Here is a 22,456-nt window from a genome sequence, read left to right as displayed (position 1 = left end):
AGTTCAGTTAAACCAAACACAATTGAAGCTTGACAACTAGCCTCCAACTTTCCATTGCAGCCAAGAAGTTCTTCCCTGAACCAATATTAAATGAGCTCACAGTTTCTCCTCCTGTTGTAATGTAGTGCTTCAGCTTATGATTATATACGTTGTCAGTCACTTCCATCAATCCTTTCAGAGGTTAAGTAATTACATCCCTGCAAGCAGCTATTTTGGTAATTAAATCAAGCATTTTACGTTATTTTTAGAGCAAAATAGCAGGTCCAGTGTCTTAAATTGGCAGATTTGATTCTGTTATTTGACATATTTGAAAGTAAAGTAACCCCCCCCCCCCCCCGGCAGGGTTTGGTTTAGCCCTGTTTGTGACCTCAGAAGTCTATATGTTCCCTCAAAGCGTTACTATTTACCTGTCATCCATCAGCACATTGCATCTTCAAAGGTATTTTCAAGGATGTCTACCTTTTGTCAGGATTGACAAAATAAAATGTTTTGGACCAACCCAGTGTTTCAGTATTTTCACAGTTTGACCCTTTATGGTCTGCATTTCTTCATTTGTTTTTTTTTTTTTTTTTTTTAAACTGGAACATCCATTAAGACCTCTTTGCAACCTATTGCCTTGCAGTCTGTAGAAATATTGGATTTTAACATTGGTTTGGCCCCTGACAAACATTTTATTTACCGGTAAACAGAAGACATTTCAGGAATCACAAAAATACTCTTTGAACACACAACCTGCGGCTGGTTAACAGGTCAAAAAGTTAAATGTTTAGACGTTTCCCCCCTAAGGTTTGGCTTGGAAATGCTATGTGACCGAATCACACAGTAATGTACAGAGCTGAAGTCATAGGGCCAGAATTGGGTGAGTAATGCTGCATGGATTGTAGCCAACTGTGCCTTGTTCCCAGTGCTGTATATGTAGTACAAAATAATTAATAGTTAAGGTTGTGCTGTTAACACATTCTCACCACAGGACCGACTTAACTGCTGCTTCAAACAAGGGCACTCATTTTTATTAAAGAAAAAAAAAGTGGAAACAACTGGGCAACAGGTATGTTCGATCTTTATGGAGTGGTGCAGATACAGTTGATGATTGGCCCACGAGGAAACTCCTCAGTTTGTTTCACAACCTCTGGGTTAATCATAAACTGAAATAACCATCTCAGCAACAGCACTGAAAATAGCAGTTTATTGTAGCTTTTTGTAATTACTGTGCTCCCTCAAAAAACAAATAGAAGACATTATGAGTTTAAGTTTATGTAGTCACATAGTGTATTTGTAAGTGTTATTTGGTTAAGAAACTAACCTGTGTTTGCTGTCACATTGCCTAAAAGAGCAACCTCTGTGCTGTTTTGCCACCTTTTAAGAATGGTGGCTCAGGTCTTGCTACACCAATATTGTGCCTCTTGAAATCACATTAGTAAAAAAAAAAAAAAAAAAAGTTTGAGGTAACTGAAGGAAGTGGATTCATATACCAGGTTGTCAGGACATGTCACACCAGGCTCACTGCTTACAGCTGAAGCTCTCAGCAAACTGCCCTGGGAAAAACATACTCCAATTTATTATAGGCAGTCTGGCATCTCAATCACAACATGAAACAGTGTTTTCACAAAACGATACCATAGCATTTACTGCCACTCTGCTCGGCTGTGAGATTGCGCTGTCTTATTGTCTGGCAGTCGGTTACCTAAATGCTCTGTGGCAGGTTTTAAACACTATACCTAAAATATTCACTTCAAACTCTTAAAAGTGTGTGAAAGGTTGTTTGTCCCTCTCTCTGTCCTGCTCTCATTTGTTCTCCTGGTCTCTTGAACTTAAGTTGTCCTCTCCCACTCCCTCCGTCTTTTGTATGTGGAGCACTGGGGTTAGGGATCATGATGGATTAGTGAGACGTATTGCAGCTGCAAGGGCTCCTTTCAGGGCTAATGCAGCCACAATGGTCTGTTGATGTGTGAAGGAAAAATCTCATATACGAGTGTTTCGTCATCAAAGTATTTGAACTGAGCAGAGCAAATTTGTTTAAAATCATAGAAAAATCCAGTCTAGTGACAACAGGAAGGAAGATGTATAAATCTAAACATACAGATGCACACATAATAGCAGAAACAGAGAGATTCATGGAAATGTTTTGTAAGTGTGACAATGTCCAGCGATCAGGAAAATTCCTGATACAAAGATTTTTTGTTTTGGGCTGTTTATTCACTTGTTCTCCATCTACTCTTAGTTTGTACCTTTGCTTTTGTGATGGAGGACCACTCATTTTACCATTTCACAATAAATCATATAGCAACGTTGAAGTGGACTCATACCTACAGCTCACAGGGGCTTGAGTTTTTGGCACCTGTAATGGAAACAGCCCTCTCACAGAAAAGCAGATGAGAGAGAAGTCGAGGCCCCTCAGCCAGTAACAAAGCAAACACTCCTTTTGAAGGTATGCGGTTTACCTGCCACTGAGTCTGCACAGGTTTTGCTTTTAGTATAGTGTCTGCATTAACTCGAGTTCACTTTAAGGGAGCAGGAGCAGGCTATTGCAGCTTATGCCTCAGTTGACAGGTCCCTTCATAGTTAGAACAAGATTGAGTCCTGAGGAGGGGTGGTGTCAGGGGTCTTGCACTCGCTGGTGGAGCTTGCTGGCCGCACCATTGGTGCCTTCAATCCATTTTTTAATGAATGATACTTTTGTTCTTGGTCTGCCGAGGTAAAAGGAGCCAGTCAGTGATTTCCACTCTCTAACAGGATGACTTGTAGAGGGGAGACTATTAACGTTCCCTCTCCTGAGTCCCCAACCCCGTTCTCCACATATAAAACACCTACGCCCATCCCCCATCATGCAGCTTCTATCAACTGAAGATCACACTTTTTGTGAATCTTGTGCCCACAAATTATAAATTATATATTACCTTATGCTGAGACAAATTGTATGTTAAGTCTTTTCAATGTTTTGTAGTATTAGTCAGCAAAGGTTCAAGACAATAGTAGGTCATTTTTAACAATGACTGATCACTTATGTGGTAAGACTGTGATGTGTTTTGGAATTCCAAAGACAAGTGGGTTCAAGATAACTTAAAGACTGTCAATATACAAACTCAGTGCTAGTAATATTACAAATGTTGTACGGGAGGCCATTTGTGTTAAAAACAGGATTAAGCCTTAACCTCAGATAATAGCTATATAATTGAATTGAATGTGGTTATCTGAAGCTGTGCTTCTTTATTGTTATTATTATTATTATTATTATTGTTTATTACTACATCTTCAGTATCAGAAATATTTGGCCACACTAACAGAATTTTTAACACTGTCCTTTTATACATACACACATACATACATACATATATTGGCTGTACAATGAAAGCACAGCAGCAGCGACTGTCAGTGTACACTGGATCCCTTCACCTGGAGTAATACTGTGCAGTCTGAGGCAGCCCAACAATGATGTATTTATAATTCTTATATGGCTGTCACAATATCAGATTTTCACTACAAGATTATTATGGCCAGAACAATTCAAAATAAAGATATTATCAGGATATTTATAGAAAATTTCAAAAACGCTCTCAGTCAAATTCACCTTTAACTTTGTTTATTTTGTGTTTTTTTTTTCTTTTCTCATTTTGGCAAATGAATTACATGGAAAATACAAGTGTAAGGAGGTGGAGAGAGAGTCTGTAACCACAGCTGTACAAAAAGAACAATTGCACTTGATGGATAGTGAAAAGCAGAAAGATGAACAGATAAACAAAAGATCCACATGGCCTGACATCTGTGCTGGATTATTTACATAATATTATTATATGTGTATTGTTGACATGATATCAATATTTTGTTTTTTAATAACATGTTATTGGCCATTCTGGTGTATTGTGATACCATAATTCCTAAGTGGAAAAAATAGATTTGAAGTTAAACAGACGTTTCAGGTTGCAGATACACGTGAGGTAAAAGCCGTTATACAGGCTAGTGTAGGCAGCTGCAGTAGGTTAAAGCTGAAATGTGTCCGATGGGCTTCATTCCTGACTACTAGACATGGATTAAAGGGTTGCAAAATAATAATTTTCATTATTGCCTAATCTGTTGAACATTCCAGGTTTATCCTTTTAGACAAAACGGGTAGGATTTGTTGCGTTTTGTAAACACTGCAGTGAAAGTTAGCCCCTCCTCCTTTACTTGCAGCTTCCTCTTGGACGTGTCTCAACTTTACGATCTGGCATCTCATCGCTACATTTTATAGAGCAACCTCCTGAGCAACCTGTACCATGTTATTAGCTGGGGGCTACAAAGGTTGATGCCCAGAAATGTCCCAGACTCAGCAAAATTAGTAAATACATGCAGAGGGCCCGCTGCAGATACAGACACCTTAATGCCCTACATTCATCAGTAACACACTGTGACAGAAACGTGAGTGAGACCACATGCCGGATCACCAGGTCTCAATACGAGTCACTGCATGTTTTTTCTGTAGCCAACACTTATTTCTGAGTGGCTGAAAATCATATAACATGAAGCCAAAGCACATAAGCATTGTTCTGGTCAACAGTTGGTGGTGGAATGGACCTAGTCATATTTTTAACTGACTAATGCATGTATTATTACATGATATGTTATTCTTCTTAAGAAAAAAAGTAGTTTAATATGATTGCAATCCTTACAAGGGCTTGTATTAAACTTGGTTTTAGTTTCTTTCTTAATTTTGTGTGAAAAGCATGGTCTGTGCTTAAAAATTTCAGTGCCAAAGTTAAACCATCCATCCATCTATTTTCAATACCAGTTTCATCCATCAGCATTGCGGGAGCGCTGTAGCGTATCCCAGCTGACAACAGGCGAGAGACGGGGTCCACCCTGGACTGGTCCCCTGTCAATCGCAAGGCCGACACACGAAGACAGCCAATCACACACACTTACACTTAGGGTTAATGTAGAGGAGTAGATGATCTAAATGACGTAAATATCTGAAGTGAAACATGACAACATATCAAACCATATAGTCTTTCTTCAAAGTGTGTGCCTTTTTTTCCTAGGGGTACATTTGTTTTGTCCACTCTGCCACACATCCATGACTCATCCTGCTGAATGTTGTCCCTTTGGTGAATACTCTCATAGGAACCAATGAATTCCAGTTACATCGCTGCACTTAATGACATACAACCTCAATTAAGTCCTTTTCTAGTTGTTTGGTATGGTCAGGTGACAAGTTATAGAAAGAGTCAAACTTTTTTTTGTCGTTTTTTTTGTTTGTTTGTTTGTTTCCCCCCCAAATAGTGACGCTTATTTTGCTCTTAGCAATTGTTGTACACAGTTTGCCAACGACCACTTCTTGTCAGATGGTTAAAGCGGCTTTGCAACATTCACAGCCAGTAGTTATTAGGTGTAATTATTTAGTGACAACTAATCTCTCTGTATTATCTAGTTGGTGTGGTTTATCAGGGACACATAAATCTGTATGTGGTAAACAGCAGGTGTGACTGACTGCACTTCTGCTTTCAAGTTTTGTGGACAGTTGTTATATGGGGTTATGATATTCTTTTGTGAAGGGTAACATGGCCATGTTTCATATTAAAATGTTGTTTTCAAGAAAACTGCCAAAGAATCTCAAGTTCCCAGTCTTTCAGTTGGGAGGATTTGCTACTTTTGTTTCTTTTATGGGAGAGTAAACTGATTATTTTTTGGGTTTGGACAAAACAAACCCTTTTGAAGATGTAATATTTGGGCTTCATGACAATTTTGATTATGAAAATGAATCAAGATTATTTAGATGCTACAACATTATCAAACACTTTATCTACAGAAAGGGAAACAGAAGACACTTTAGCATTTAATACTTTTTAGATTTTAGATAGTATAATTTAGAATAAAAACCTCTCTCACTTTACGTTTAAATGCACTTCAGGTCATGGCATAATACAACGTATTTTAATGTCTGTGCATGAGCTAGTGCTTAAAAGTCTAAGTTAGCTCTTAGCGTTTTTAAAGAGGTTATATTTTGACTTTTTTACAACATGTTCATACTTCACCTTAGCAGCTCTGTTTTTCTTTTCTCAAAGCATGTCTGCTGCTTTTCCCAGGTTTGTCTTTTTCCTCTCTGCGAAGGTGAAGCCAAATGGCACATGGGATAGAAATTTACTGATACCTGTTTGTAGAAGCATTTAGTCTTGTCACCATTTATCACAGCTGCATTTTTAGTGTCCCCTTCCGTCTATCTTAGCAGGGACGGGCCAGGACCTTGATGAGTAAAGCAGCCAGACACAGAGGGAGGGAGGAAGTGTGATAGAGTCATGCAGGCCTCCCGCACTCCCCAGCCCTGCATGTGGCTCAGACCAGTCAACAGGCTGTGGAAGATTTAGTCAAACGGTTTAAAAATGTGGTTAGGGATGTATCCATCTGACCAGCACACCACCAGAGATGTTGTCAGGCTAAGGAGAGAAAAAAGGGTAAGGAGTGGGTTGATGCTGATGGAAGTGTTGTTGTAGCTGCACAGCCTATACGGTAATTAGATAGCCAGGTAAGTGGAGATGGGACATAGGTCGCAAGGATGATGATGGTTCTGTCAGGGCCCGCCTTTTAAGGCTTGTGCGTCTGTGTGTTTGTGTGTGTGGAGTTGAGATTGCAGTGGAAGGGCAATATGATCCTTGTAGGATTCAGGGGCCCACACACAAGGTCCTAGAAAGATCTGGCAGTGAAATCCAAGATGGCCAGTTGGAGAGTGAAAGAAGAGGGGGGGGAGGCAGGGGGCTTGCTTCATTTGTGAATCCCGGATGTTTTTTCAGCTTTGATATGTGCTGTCTCTTTACATATGACGTTCAGGGGGTTTTCTTTGAAGCAGGTTAGTGGATCCTTAATCAAGATTAGATTGTATACATCTCCTCAGTAGACCTAAACAGTCTTTTGTCCCCTCCCTTTGACCGTGACAGTCCCTTACTTTTCACAGCCCGTTGAAAACACTGCACTGCTTTCCTAAAGCTGAGCAAATTTCCAGTAACAAGCATATACCCATCAGTGTGTGTGTGTGTGTGTGTGTGTGTTTTTTTTAAAATTGTCATTATGAAAATGTAAACACACATATTAGCTTTGGTGGGGAAGTAAATCAAGTCCTGTGTGCATAGTTTTCATGCTGCTACATGCCTATCTTCACTTGAAGTTGGTTTGGAAGATGAAGATCCCCGAGGCTAAAGAGAAGGCACTTTTTTCAGGCCTTTATGATGTTGAGGTTATGCTCATGCAGGCACAGCCAAAAGACATAAAACACTACATGTGCAATGGGTGACAAAACAACCCTATTGTTATGTATGTATGTATGTATGTATATGCAGTTTACATTTCAGTCGGAAACTTCGCCATGCTAATATCCTGCATGTTATTCAAGAACTGAGTCTCCTCTTAAAGTCACAGATCATCTAATGTAAGTAAAACTTAAAAGGGGTTGAAAAGGCTTCACAGTAACAAAAGGCAAGGAAATAAAAAGCCTTTAAGTATTTAAAACAAAGATAAACAAAATGCATAAAGGCTAAAAACAAAATCGAGGGAAGGAAGCTTCTGCCTCTGAGGACAAATAGGCGTTGAAAGCGATCAAAAGCGATCTGTTGAAAACTATACAAGTTTGTATGATTTAGAACGTTAAAGAAAACATCTAGGACAGTTATCTCTACAGCAGTCTTAAGTTTCCCATGACCCAGTCTTCAAGGCTACCAAACTCTGATTTAAAGGTTTCAATGAATGATGTTGTGTTTCTAACTGATTCTGATTCTAACTTTTTTGTTTTGCTTTCCGCAGTGACCTGAGCATGAACAACATCACTGAGCTCCCAGCATATGTATTCAAGCACTTCCCCTATCTGGAAGAACTGTGAGTACATGCCCCCTTTTTCCCCTTGCTAATGATGTATTTACTCTGCACAATGTTGACATGGGGGCCATGCTTTATGATACGCACCTGGATATTTGAGTTTGTACTGCAAAGCACACAGTATTGGCATACAACATGCCCTACTTCTCAGCTGAATAAGATAAGCGCAGCATTTCGTGAGGTTATGAGTCACTCACCGTTCACAAGTTGAACTGGGGTAGTTCTAAAAGGTGCAGTAGTGCTCAATTAAAAAAGGTGAGGTGAGACAACATCTATTTAAGCTACGGTCACGTGACATCCTGTGTGGATTTTTGCTTTTAAAGGATTATTAGGGTGGCAACAGCACATCTCTCTTCTCTGGGGCTTTGTTGAATGGCGTACATCTAATCTTAGTGGATGTTTGTTATTTCTTCGCTCTTTAAATAGTCTGCTGTCTGGCTCGGTGCTGCTGGGAGTCCTAGATAAAATCTGTCTACCTGATATCAGGTAACATGCAGCCATGAGAAAACAAAATGACCAGTGAGTGAACGCACTCCAGCAGTTCCAGCTCCACTTGGCCTTTAGCGGGCATGTTTTTTCAGCTCTCGTGCATCTTTCAGGCGGCTGAGTCTTCGCCCTTTTCTTTTCCACACACCACTCCAGTCTGCTTTGTCAAAAGGCAATTTGCTTTTCATCGCATTGTGCGGAGGAATGCAAGGCAGGAAGGAAGAGGGCAAAACAATGGTTTCCATGGCAACAAGGCTAAAAAACCCACCCGGTCTGACTGGCACTTCTTTCTCGTCTTAGATCGTCACAAGGAATGGACTCTTATTGGGTGTCTGTTTTTAAAGAAAAGTATTTTGATTGACATGCGCCCATAGTTCATATGTGTATTTGTTTAACCTTTTGTCTGGGAACAAATCTGCAGGGTGTCTCAGTGGCTGCCGGTGGATGACTTTTTTTTCGCTCTAGGGCTGCTGCAGTGTCAGTGAACCAGAGCTTGGGCCCCGAGGGCAGGGACAGGGAGAGGAAGAGTTGACAGAGAAAGAGATCAGGGAAAGAAAAGAGAACGGGCCATCATCATACAGGACAGAAGCGAAAACAAGAGAGGAATATTCCCTCTTTCATAGTCACGCAATCTGTTTCTCACTTGCCAAAGGCACCACAAAGCTCAGCAGACGTGATGACAGGTATTCGCTGTCTTCTTGGCAGTTTGTTTATATTCTTGAAAATAACCTGATCACTGATGTGTACTTTGAATTATAATAATGACATCTTGGTTAGTTTTCTGTTGTCCATATATTGCATTTTATTAACAGAATGATTAAAATTGAAAAAAAATGCTATTCTGTCCATTTGTATGAAATGTGTGTTATAAATAAACGTTGTTTTTCTTTCTTCCTGATTTCAATCGGTATGAATCTATGATACCGATATGATATGATAGGCCATAAAATCCATGAGGGACGCACAATATCTGCATGTCACCAGTACTAGAAACCCATACCAGTAAAGGTCATAAAATGATGGCTGCAATCAGCCCAAAGTAAACATTTCTGTCGATATGACAGGCTGATGAGATGACTGCAAACCTTTGACTAAGCAGTTTTGTTATTTTTCCCAGCGAAGTACCAGCATATCAGATATCAGCAAAAATCATTAAACCCATATCTGTGTAATTTCTCCATTACGTTCATGGTGGTAATAATAATAATAATAATAATAATGCAACACTAACTATATTTAAGTATAACTGTACATGCCATCCTCTGTTACTGTTGGCTCGACTTTGTAGTTACTCTTATAGGATTGTTGACTTATGATCAGAACTACGGGCTTATTGATGGGCTTTACTTCTTCTCAACACTATAATGAACATAATGGGTGATAATAGCTGTTATAGAGTTAAGTGGGAGGAACCGCTGGTTCTCTGAGTGTTTTTTTTCACGCTGTTGTCTCAACATTTTCTTTAAATGACAATAATAGTTGTCAGTTTGGCTTGGCGGACGACTTCAAATGCTATAATATCCAAGCACCTTGGTCACTCTTGCCATTGGAGAAGCCAATCAAAGATAGAAATCAGAGCTTTGTTGTGCAGTTGAGAATAAAAGAGAGGTCTGTAACTGCTGATGTGATCCAGAATCTGAAAGAGAATTGGTTTTAAACTGCAGAATGTGAAAGAGTTTTTCTCAACAGCGTAGTTTTTAAGCTTACGCTGCCCATTAGTGCTGCGAGTAACAGAATCAAGCTTGATGATTGGACTTTTCTGATCTGACCTTTGGAGTCATAGTTCTTCCTCTAAATTGACATTACATGTACACAGGCTTGGACCTTGAACGTTTTTTTTTTTTTTTTTATCAATAACTGTATTTTTTTTTTTTACTTGTAACACAGTTGTTAATTTTATGCGCTGATAAGGGAGTTTCATGATGATCCAAGCCTTCAAAGAGCTCTTGACTGTAACCCATACCCTCACCCACTACACAACTCTGTTATAATTATGCGATTGTTGAAAGTTTTGACTTCAAGTCACACGCTTATGGTCACTGCTACCTATACCAACATTGGTACAAAAGGGTGTGTGTTGTACATGTGGGAGCATGTTGTGGAGGAGGGGAACTTTGGTTTTGGTTTTGGCAGTTTCTTATTTTTTATTTTTGGTGATAAACTTAGCAAATCTTGTTCATTGCCCTTTTCTGCTGTCAGAGAGCACTGCAGGGCTCGTTATGAATTTATTGACAAAGGTAGACCTGTGGGAGTGGTGTTGCACAAGGAGAGGATTTAGTCTTTCCTCAGCGAGATTTAGCACATTCTTCTGTTCTCGTTGAAGCCTGGGGGAACATGTACTGAATTTGCTGAAAGATGCAAGGGGAGGAGAAGCTCTTTATGTTGTGAAACCTGAAGGATATCTGAAATGATTTGTCAAACCATGTTTGCATGTGGTGGTTAGCGACTTGTGTCAGTGACTGCAGGTTCAGGATTGTTGCAAGTTAAGTCATATTGAATTAGTCATGCTGGTCACTCTCTGCTGGAGATTAACAAGAATGACTCAACAGTCACAGACAAGATTCGTGACATTATGAATTTGTAGGCATCCATATGCGTGACAATTTGGACTGTAGTCATGACAACAACTGCATGTTGTCAGACATCTTCTGATAATTTGTAGCTCAGTAGAAAGACAAATGTTCACATCACGTCAATGGATTCAACTTTGGATGTTATTTATTTGGTTTGTCTCAAAGTCAAGTGAACTTACACTGACAGCCTTTTTTATAAAACATTTACTTCCCAGTATGACAGTTTTGGTAGACCTCAATAAATCACACAGCAGTGTGAGCGGCCAAAATTCATTCATGTGGGATCAGAGCAGTTCGTTTGCTGTTTGTTTGTTTGTTTCACATGAATAGAATGCAGTACAGTAAATCTTTCTCATGTGGTCACGTGTCAAACTCTTGGAAAACTTCAGTTTAGAAGCACAGACAGATTTTATTCAACTGCTTCACACATTTTTAAGACCGTCTTTAAGAGAGGTTGTGATATTTAATGTCCTCGTACTTTTGATTCTAAAGGTCACACAACCTCACTGACTACGTGAACAAGCCTACCCGAAGTAGCCGTTTAGATTGTTGTTTTGATTGGACGAATTACATCCGGTGACTCTACCTTGATGTATAGCAAACTCTGTGATACAGAGTAGGTTCATGTCTGGCTTTATTCTAGAATGGGTATTTCAAAATTGAAAAGAAGATTGTTGGGATGGTTTGGATTGTGATTGCGATTAAATAAATTGTGATTTTAAGTTTTGACCAAATCCCACACTTTTGTCGTAAAGTCAGAGAGCGCCAGTCAAAGCTCAAATGGTGAACATGATGGATCATGACATTTATGTTTGTTTCATATTAATATTTGTGGAAGGTTACATCCTCTTCATTGCTGCTCACAGTTGGGATGTTTTCATTTGTCCGCATCTTCCATCTCTTCAGTGGGGTGGAAGCTTCTGTCGATGTTTTAAGTCACACACTTGATCTACAGTAAGTCATGAGTAACTGATTCCATTTTACTTTGTCGCATTGTGCTTTTAGCCAGACAATAATCTTCACCCCGGCTAAATGTTTTCTTTGTCTGAATTTTCTGCATTTGTCCTCATGTTTTCATAAGGCACATAAGAACAGGTGGATGGAAAACCACCTTGTAATAGCAGAACACACACCACAGACCTGGAGGTTTGCTTAGTGAATACTTGTGGCTGAATGACTCTTACAAATCCATAGTAGACAGACAGACAGAAACTCAGTAACCCAGCGACTTTAAGGCTACAAATTAGCCATAAGGCAACACTGTCTAAAAATAAGGAGGTCAAATGCTTCCACTCCATGGTCATGATGTTGCAACCTGCCTCTGAATCACCACTTCCAATGAGTAGTGGTGGATAACTTCCACTTATGGCACATACATTTTCCTTTTACTGTAAATGGAGTGGAGATCAGTCGAGATGTGATATGCATTGATCCGGTTTAATTGGTCCTGGATGCTGCACTCAACATGTGCAGTCTGGGGACACTTTGTGGACATTGTCTGCTTCTTTTGTTTTGCTTCGGCCAGTTTTTCCAGCGTTGTTCAATGCTGACCCTGCACCGACCAACCTGGTTTCACAAGCTTTAAAGAGGTGCGGCCCCAATGTTGTCAATGTTTTTGAGTATGTTAATTCTTTTAACAGTGAAACGTGTTTTAGAGTTGTGTCTGGGGACAGAAAAAAAAAAATCATATAAACAAATGTCTCCTTTGTGTCCCATTGATGGGACTGAAAATATACATTATAGATGACTTGTCTTCAATAAATGCCATTGAAACATTTTTTGATCAGCGTGGCGTGCCTATGAGACTGCTACCTGTTTGTGTTTGCTAGTCATCGATTATATTTGTCGTAACAAGACTTGTTTTTACAGATAGATTCAAGATTCAAGAGTCTTTTTTGTCATTATGCAAGCATAACGAAATTTTGTGCAGATTCTCGGCTTAAAAACACACTTAGAAATAGTCAGCAGAAAATTAAAATTGCACGCTTAAGAAAAGATATAAAAATATAAAATACAAAATACAACATGAGGTAGATAGTAGACTTATGGAAAAATTATGCAAATACTATTCATACCTGTCAGTTCATAGTTCTGCTGCAAAAATGCCTTTAATTTAGTGTTGTACAAACAAAAGACCAGTTTTGAGACTCGAGTCTGGAAGGATCTCCCAGTCAGCCTTGGTTCTTAGGCTCATATTCAGCTGCTCTTGTCGCAGGGAATTCAGCCTGCCCCAACTCACGTTGCAGAGTGATAAATCAGTTTCTAATCTCTAAGGCCAGATAGTGTGCTTGGGCCGTGTGTCCCAGTTAGCCTGTCCCATACTTATTTACACCCCTGTTTCCTATACACTTCCTGTTCCTAACAGGAAAGGGAGGTGTCCCCTCAGCCTGAGGTAATTCATGCAGGGACTGAAACAGCTGCCCAGTGATAAATGTTACAGGGTAGTACCGCTTGTATCGGCCCCAGAGGAGCGAATTAGTTTTTCGCTCTCTCTGAAGGGAGCACTGAGTAATGGTAGTTGGGGGGCTCAGAAGGGGATCTAAGGAGGGGATATCCAGGAACAGTTCTAATCTCTTGTGGGTGACAGACGAAGTGACAACAGGCTGTGGCACAGACCCATATCTTTGACACCCCGGGCCCGATGTTCAGCATCAGAGCTGCAACCTAATCTACTGAGGCGCTGTGTGCGAAGACATACTCAACGCTGCATTGCTTTATTCAGAAATGAAAATACACCCTGTGGTTTTGTTGCAATGTGTTCTTCTTTTCATGCACGAATGTCTCCTGTTACTTTTAAGCATTTCATACATTTCAAAAATCTGACTTTTATTCTCTCTGTCACCACAGACGACTTGCGGGGAATGACCTGTCATTCATCCACCCTGAAGCCTTGTCTGGACTCCATCAGCTCAAAGTCCTGTAAGCATACACTCTCCCTGCCACCACCAAACTCTCTGAGACTCTCTCTGACACACACAAACACACAGACGTACGGCTGTGACAGTGTGAAGTTTTCCACACACTGGGGGAGAGAGTTAATATTGCCGTTTGTTGTCGTGATGCTGTCAGTTACTGTCTCTCTAAACATAGTCATAGAATTTGCATCCCCTTGGACTAGAAGAAATGCAGCTTTCCATCCCATCGTACATGTGGCTGTGAAAAACCTGAACAGGGCATTGAATACAAGCTCTGTGTAAAATTTAGTTCTGCATAATTTACATCGGGCACCACACTCTAGTGTGCTTGCACAAACTCGAGCACGCTGAGCGCCACACAAAGCGCTGCACTGTTGATTCTGCACTGGGGCAAAAGTTCAAAGTCCTGTTGATCTACAGGTGAGGTCTTGGTTACAGGACTGAAAACACAAACATTATGCCTATCATATGAAGTGATTTATTCACATTGTTACTTGTAACTACACAAGTGAAAACAAATTGAAGTATTTTGACTTCAGTTTGTTTCCACTTGTGTAAAAACAAATTGAAGTATTTTGACTACATGCAGCTCAAGCAAAATACATTCACATCAGATTTGCGGTCTGTCTTCACAAATAAACTAGCTCAACAAGTATACAATTTTATATGCTCCTAAGGAATCAGGCCTGTGTGTTTCCTTTTGTAAACACTGAGACGGGAAGAATCAGGAAACTGTAACCGACATGAATCCACATCAACAACGATAACACAGATGAGACCTTCAGAAAACTCACTGACATAGTCAGTATCATGTGTCTATGTTTTATCATTTTAGATTCAAGGAAAAAGAGCTGTTGTGAGTTGACTTTAAATCAGATTCTTTTCATTTTGCCTTCAGGATGCTCCAGAATAACCAGCTGAAAAGTGTGCCCAGTGCAGCCCTGAAGAACCTTCATTCCCTCCAGTCACTGTAAGCCCTGCCCCCAAACACACACACACACGTACACACACACATATCTGCATGCTCATGGGTGGGTATTGTATACTCAAGGAGCTTTTGAATTTCAAGTGCACCTTTCCGGCCTGCATTCACTGTATTAGGGAAACACTCACAGCCATTGCGGCAGAGACTGTAGTGCTTATTTGTCAGTGTCATGGTATTAGTCGGATATTTTCTTGGATTAATGTAGTTTCAGTTGGTCGTAAACTGACAGACACTACATAATCAGTTTTGGAAAGTAAAGCGTTTCTTCTGAATTTCTGATGGAAAATGTAAATGCAGCTTGAAATGTGGTGCTGCTGCCGCTGCTACCAAAAACAGTCAGCAATGTTTACACATAAGAAATTTCTGTACTATAACAATCTGAAGCTTAGCCCTGTTAGTCTGTCTTAGCAATAGCCTTTTTCTTAAGAAGTTGCATTTAATGAGAATCAGCAGTGCTTTTGTCCAGTAGTGGAGGGAGTATTCCAATCATTTACTTAAGGAAAAGAGAATGGATAATAAATGTACTAAGTGCAAATATAATTACTCATTCATTAATGAGTCTGCTGTGAGTCAAAAACTGCACTGGAGACAGAGTTTGAAGCAATCGATTTTTACTTGTCACATGCCTGATGCCCATGTATGGGGTTGGTATGCGCTGGTAGCATTCAGTAGTATCAAACTGGGCATGTTTATACCCTATACAGATCTTTAATATGGCCGGAGGGGGTTTGATTTGTCACTGGGTAGGCCAGCCGCAGCTCGGTCAACTCTATGTCGATGTGTGTCACTGAGATAGCTGAGAGAGGCCTCACTCACTCGATTGCATAAGTTGTTATCTGATATATGTTGGGTTATGTTATTGTAAAGAGTACATTTTTGGAATACATTTTAATATACTTTACAATGTCGAGCTTTATTACTAGATACATATATTTCATGATATTGAGTATATTATTGAATACATTCCAATACATCTAATATAATATGATACAGCGTTATACTGTGTAGTCATAATATAGGGATGTAATGCGTTTCTTTTTCTTTATAAAGCTATTATTTAATTGTTTGGTCAGTAAAAATTTTGACAACAGTGGGAAATGATGTCACAGTTACCCAGTGCCCAAAGTGACACCTTCACAATGTTGGTTTTGTAGTCCATCAGCGCATTTTCATATTTGAAAAGCTGGAGCCATGAATTTTTTATGTGGAAAAAATACCATTCAAATTCAGTTAGTTGCCAATTAATTGGTCTAGTTCAAAACAACAAATGAAATATGATGAACTCATCATATCTTTTGTATGAAAATCTTCAATTGTAAAGTAACTAGTAACTAAAGGTGTCTGTTAAATGTAGTGAAGTAACAAGTACAATAAGAACCTCTGAGATGTAGAGGACCAGAGGTTGAAAGCTACAGTAGAATACACAGGTCAAGTACAAGTGTCTCAAGTTTTTGCTTGCTGTGTTACTTTTCCACCGCTGTTGTTGTTAAAGAAAACACCACAGTGTGATCACACAGCTTACTATCCTAAGTAGAATTCATTGTGCTGGTGCCAAACTAGTAACCACATTGTAGACAGTTACTCACGAAGATAATAATAGAAAAAGTATCAACAGTAGCAGTCGAACAGAACAGTTTATCTACTCGTGTATGTAAAGATCTAAAAGTTGGGTGCTGAAAATTTGCTAAACAAATTTATGTAAAAATGGAACATTATGCAACAATGAGGTTTAGTTTGAGGTCGTTGGCCACTGATTTCTTAGTGTGAACGACTGACAGGATGCACTAAAAGTTTGTGTTGTACTAAAATCAGTAGTTGGGCTTGACCTGTCCGGAGTCTTCCTGGCAGTTTTTAAAATTCCTATGTTGAGGATGAGGTTGTTGTACTCGCTGTGGCAGTCGGCTGTTCCACGATTTTGGTCCTGAATAAAATAATCTGCTCAACCTGAATGAAATATCTGCACAGTTACAGTCCTCAGAGCACGGCTCTAGTGTCACCACCATTGGGGTCACGTTAGTGGACCTGAGCGACATGTCTAAGACCTAAGACTTCAATCTTTCTCCATTATTTACTTGAGGCATCGTTGGTATCATTTAAAGGCGGTTCCACTCATGATTTACTCCTGCTGCAGTGTCTGTGGTGCGCTAAGCCCAGCAATAGCGATGTGTAAATGTAGGTCAGGTTTATTCAGCAGATCTGTTACTGACTTTTCCCTTTTGTACACTGCTTTGGCTTTTCCAAGAGCTTGTGTTGTTTACTCGCGACTGTCGCTCTCAGTATTGTTTATGTGCACCTACTCAATGTCACTTTCATTGAGACCATTATATGTAGAAGGCTCTATTTGTGCCACCTCCCTCTACTGATGTGCCTTTGAGCTGGTCAGAGACTAATGGATCCAGCTGGAGAAACATGCTGAATATCAGCTATTATCACCCTTCTGTTTCCCTCCCCTTGTCCCTTGCTTCCCCTCTTCTTTTTTCCTGCCTCTTCATTCTCTTTTTATTTAACAGATGTCTTTTCTCTGTGAGGGTTTTAAGGTCTGTAGCTAAAGTAATATGCTTTGGCAGAGCCGGGACTTGGTTTGTATAAAGCCTTAGAGAGCTAAATGTCAATCAAGGCTGTTTTTCTTCCAGCCCAGACACTTGAGGAATTTTGAGGGAGGGCGAGACACTAAGTGAGGGAGGATAGCAGGAGAAAACCGTGTGGTGATACTGAAAAGAACACTTGTGCATTCATAGCACTGCTGAAATAAAGCATATTTTTTTTTCTTTTTTTAACAAACAAACTCTGGGATTCCTATCAACAGTTTGCAAGGTCAGTTGCTAGAGTATACACAGCATGAAATTTAAGTATATATTGTGAATGTTTTGTGAATTCACTATTTTGAAAATATGTATTATTTATTTTTTGGTTTATATATAAATATGTAAATCCAAAATAAATTTGAGATTTATCGTGGCAGCCAAATAAACACATGGCATCATCCGTGGCATCCTCGGGGTAAGAAGCAGAAGGAAGAGTTGGCCTACAGGTGGAGGATTTCAGGTATCTTAGTGTTTCTCAGAAGTGAGGGCAGAAACACCAGGGAGTTAGTGGTTGTACTAATGCAGGCATTACACTAGACAGTTCTTGCAAACAGGGAGTGGAACCACAGTAAAGCCCTTTAAGTCTTTTTTTTTTTTTTCCCAGAACCTTCACTTAGTCATAAGGTGATGGTAATGACCAAAGAATCAGATCAGTCCCTCAGAGTTTGCTCCACAGCAGAATCTTGAAGTTGAGCTTCTGCCCTTCTGCATTGAGAGGAACCGTTTTAGGTGCAAACACCCAAACACAAAATTAGGCGCCGGTCGTTGCATTAACAAACTCCCAGGACCTTTCAGTGCTTTTAAGAACACCCAGCTTTGGTGATTAAATTAAATAAAATAAATGGAGCTTATTGTGCAGTTTTCTGCTTTTTTTAAATAATTGTGTAGACCAAATAGACTTCGTCTCCCAGATGGATTTCTATCTTTCAACACGAACTTTGTAGCACAAGCCCTTTGTCTGCTTTGCTTGATAAATGACAGTTAAATTAATGGAAGTAAAAGTTCTTCGGTAAAATAATTTTGTTACAAATTCATCTTTGTTATTGTTTTTTTTGCCATTTGTGAGGCATTAATAGCAATGCCAAATGCCTGAGTTCACTTTAGTATTATGTTAATTTGTTGAATCCATGCTTTTTTTTTTGTTTGTTTGTTTGTTTCTCTGTTCTGCAGTCGCCTGGATGCAAACCATATTACCGCTGTTCCAGACAACAGTTTTGAAAGCCTGCAGCAGCTGCGCCACCTCTGGCTGGATGATAACAACCTGACGGAGGTTCCAATCGGTTCCCTGAGACACCAAGCAAACCTTCAGGCTCTAACGCTGGCGCTGAACCGCATCTCATTCATACCAGACAACGCCTTTGCAAACCTCACAAGTCTAGTTGTGCTGTAAGTTATATTATATATTACTGTAAGAGCTACTGTTTTAATTGTGGTTTAAAATGAAAATCTGCACAACGGTGTTGATGCTTGTATCTGTTTCTCTAATATTTCTGGTCAGTCTAAATTAATATGTTGATAGCCAGTATAAACTTGAATCAAACCCAGGATGGTATTTTATATCACAACTTAACAATGCTTAAACAAATACTCAGAAGCACAACGTTTGTCATTGGTTAAGTAGCCATGTTGTGAAACCATCAGTAACTGGATTAATTTAAAAATGATTTAGGCATTTACATATTCATCACATATTTCATCAGTCAACACTTTTCGTGAGATGTCTTTAAAAAACTACAGTATTGTTTTTATTTTTTTAAGTGAACTTCGATAGAACGGCCAGGAGAACTTTTGCATGCAGTCTTCATAGACCTATGCAGTAAATAACTCAGCAGGAACAACCTGCTGGTGTGCTTTTTTTTTTTTTTTAAAGCCTTAAGTAACCTAGCACAGTGACTGAAAACATTCTCCTGTTTACTAAAATGGCCTGAGGGAATAGTAGCGGCAGAGGTGAAAGTCATTGGGTGTTAAGTAGATGGAGATATTTCTCAAGTTGAAAGCCAGCACATGCAAATTCTGTGCAGTGTGACTGTATGGTAATAGTCTGAGCCGCGGCGTGTTATAAGTGAAATGACTGGACGGGCGCTTTTCATGCATTTCCTCACTGTGTGGATTATCATCCAGTTAGTAAAATATGACTGCGCTGTTTGTGCTGCCCTGCAAATTAAAGAAGCTGTAACTCCTGTTTCTAGTGGTTGGACGTGCATGTGATGTCAGCAGTATGTGCTGCCTTCCTTTTCACATGCAGGTCTGTTGACTTGCTCACTGGAGCAGCTGCAGCCTCTTAGCCTACCTGTAGCACAATGTGCTTCAATGCTAATAAGCTATTATTTGTGAAGTGTAACCAATCAGATAGACATAACCCTTTTTGTTTTGTTTATTTGTTTTTATTTATTTACTTTTTTGCTGATCTGGAAAAAGACATGACAAAATCCAAAGTTTTGATATCCATTGCACCTCTACGTATTATATATATCGCCCACATTATTCTGCGAAGCACCTCACATTCTGTTCCGCTGGAGCTCTGACTGTACCCTGCAGATGATTCTTAACACAAATATGCTGTTTTATTTATTTCCACAGCTTAGAGTTAAAAAGTCAAACACGAGTCGCTGCCCATGCCGTGCAACATTTGCCGTGAAATGTGCCATTGGGGTTTCACTTTGAATGTTAATGAATAAAAAAAAGTTGCTCGAGTGTTAATTTCAAATCTTTTATCTTGTTGTTTCATGCGGGGTGGGAAACTAAAATCTTCCACGACAGAAACAAATATGCAGGGCATTACAAATCTATGGGATTGTTCTAAACTTACATTACTTTTTTTTTTTTCCACTGCTGCAGTTGTACTTTCACTCAAACACACACAGGGATACACACAGAGTGGTATTGCTGCAGGGTTAGTATAAACACGTCAGGATAAACAGGAAGAAAAGACCTTGAGATCTATTAGGCAAAGAAAGCCTTCTGCATGTAAACATAAAGTACAGACACCTGATTCACAAATCATACTCAAACAAAAGCCTGAAATGAACCCCATGATGAATGGTAAGGACTGTTTTATACCTGTCAAGTTATGTAAATCTCACAGATGTGTGTAAAACTGCTTTCTCTTCTCCAGGCACCTTCACAACAACAGAATTAAGGAGATTGGAGACAACTGTTTTGCTGGACTCGTGAACCTGGAGACACTGTGAGTGCACAGTAGTTGACGTGCATTTGTGTGTGTGTGCGTGCGTGCGTGCATCAGTTTGAGTGTATTTGTGCCGGTGTTTGTGTGTGCTAACAGCTCCCCCACCCACCTCTGCTTCAGTCCTCCAGACATCATTGTGTCCACTTCCTCCTTTAATTGCTCTAGGATAAATAGAGCAAAGTACATGATACATGATGCTTATCAAATCTGCCCTCCCACTGTTCACTTCCTCCTGCCACACAGCCATGAAAAATCTTTTAGTGACAGCCTTACCTAACGGCAAACAACTACCGTAAGAGAATCACAGTTTGTTTTTTTTATTTTGTTACTGTGAAGTATATCATAGTATTATAAAAGCAGTACCCCCCACAAAACATGATTCTACATCTTTTCACTCTGTTGTCAGTGTAAGGGAACATGTATTAAGAAGGATACAACTACAGGTTTATGAGTATGGCACGGCAAAGCGCAATATTTTTAACATGCAAAAATATTTATCACGTCAATGATAGTATTGCAAAATCCATTTTGGCCATTGTGGCAGAACCTGACACTGGCGACATTATGGAAGCCTGATATTTTTGTTTGTTTGTTTGTTTGGTTTTTGTTCTAAATCCCAGTCTGATGCATTTAAAATGGAGTATCTGCTGTTACTCAGACTGCTCCAGTGTTTATGTTATCCCACATAATAACACAGCACAGTGGACACACAAATTAACAAAGGCAGAAATGCAGTCCTGTTTTATAGCTTCTTCTGCAATGGTTTCCTTTGCTGTTTTATAACCTGTTGTGTTCTGTTGGAGAGAATAGGTTCAGCTAAGAATTTGTCGGGCTCTCTACATTTCTCAGATGAACAAAATACTGAAGTTCAAATGCTCTTGTATACTTTACGATTAGATTTGCTGAAGCAATCATCTTTCCGGCTTCTCATTTGTGGGAATTTGCTGCTTTTCTCTGTTTCATATCTCAAGACTATCCTTTTGTCTTGGACCGTCAGTCCAACAGAACGAGCTGTGTGAGGATGGCCTCTCCGAACATTTTCATTAGCTATAGCATTTTATAGTTTTTTATGTTTGTATGGCTAAGGCGTCCATTGGTTATTGATGCTAGAAGCTTTAATCAGCTTGCAGCTGCTCCGCTACCAAGTCGTATTATTGTAAAAATGCTTGTAATCCTAATTATTAGTAATTAGTGTGAGAAAATGGGTGTGCTGGCAGCAGCCATGGAAAGAGTCAGTTAACTGAGCTATTATCAATTTTTAATTGTAGGCATTTTGTTGATGTAGCTTTAATTAGTGGGCTTTAAGAGGACGATTTGTTCTGTTCTGATCCAAGGAATACAGGGCTGACTTCCTGTCTCTCCTTCTCATCCTAGAGATCTTAACTTCAACAATCTGATGGTTTTTCCTAAAGCGATAGAGACCCTGCCCAAACTCAAGGAACTGTGAGTATATTATCCTGTTACTACTCCAAGTGGGAAACTGTTCTTACAGACACTAAAGTAGGGTAGGAGGGAAACCGGAGCTCATAACCTGCCTGTTGTTAAAATGCAAATCTTCAGAGGTTATTTATCTGACTTGTATGGTGGAAGTGATGATTAAATAGAAATAACTTGGCTGAAATCTTTTGTGCTTTAATTTTGAGGGCTGCAACCTTATCAGTCTTATTTCGTGGTTTTCTTAGTCAGTGTATCAGTATCAGTGCTTTTCATATTTTTGATCTTATAGTTTTGCATGTGTTTGACATTGAGCGAAGAGTCTTTACGCTCTCTCCTTGACATTGTTCCTGCAGGGGGTTTCACAGCAACGATATTGCTTCCATACCTGAAGGGGCCTTCCATAACAACCCCCTGCTCCGAACCATGTAAGTTCACACTCCCCCTCAGGTTCA

At 39.6% G+C, this 22,456-nt stretch overlaps 1 protein-coding gene across 6 annotated transcripts in view; it reads left to right on the top strand.

The window, feature by feature from the left end:
- lgr4 (leucine-rich repeat containing G protein-coupled receptor 4) overlaps positions 1-22,456 on the top strand; it is a 31,103-nt gene that overhangs the window by 1,153 nt on the left and 7,494 nt on the right. For 2 of the 6 annotated variants that reach the window (XM_046389255.1, XM_046389265.1), the window contains 7 exons: positions 7,765-7,836; positions 13,743-13,814; positions 14,709-14,780; positions 18,551-18,766; positions 20,496-20,567; positions 21,942-22,010; positions 22,358-22,429. In XM_046389255.1, coding sequence (XP_046245211.1) covers positions 7,765-7,836; positions 13,743-13,814; positions 14,709-14,780; positions 18,551-18,766; positions 20,496-20,567; positions 21,942-22,010; positions 22,358-22,429 — 645 coding nt within the window. Of the gene's footprint in view, positions 1-6,199; positions 6,497-7,764; positions 7,837-13,742; positions 13,815-14,708; positions 14,781-18,550; positions 18,767-20,495; positions 20,568-21,941; positions 22,011-22,357; positions 22,430-22,456 lie in introns of those variants that run through there. The other 4 variants (XM_046389281.1, XM_046389273.1, XM_046389301.1 and 1 more) reach the window with 4 other exon arrangements.

This window comes from Scatophagus argus, chromosome 1 (genome assembly GCF_020382885.2).
Source record: "Scatophagus argus isolate fScaArg1 chromosome 1, fScaArg1.pri, whole genome shotgun sequence".
NCBI lineage: Eukaryota > Metazoa > Chordata > Actinopteri > Scatophagidae > Scatophagus > Scatophagus argus.
Note: the sequence above shows the minus strand (reverse complement) of the source record. Positions and strands in the feature narration are given on the sequence as shown.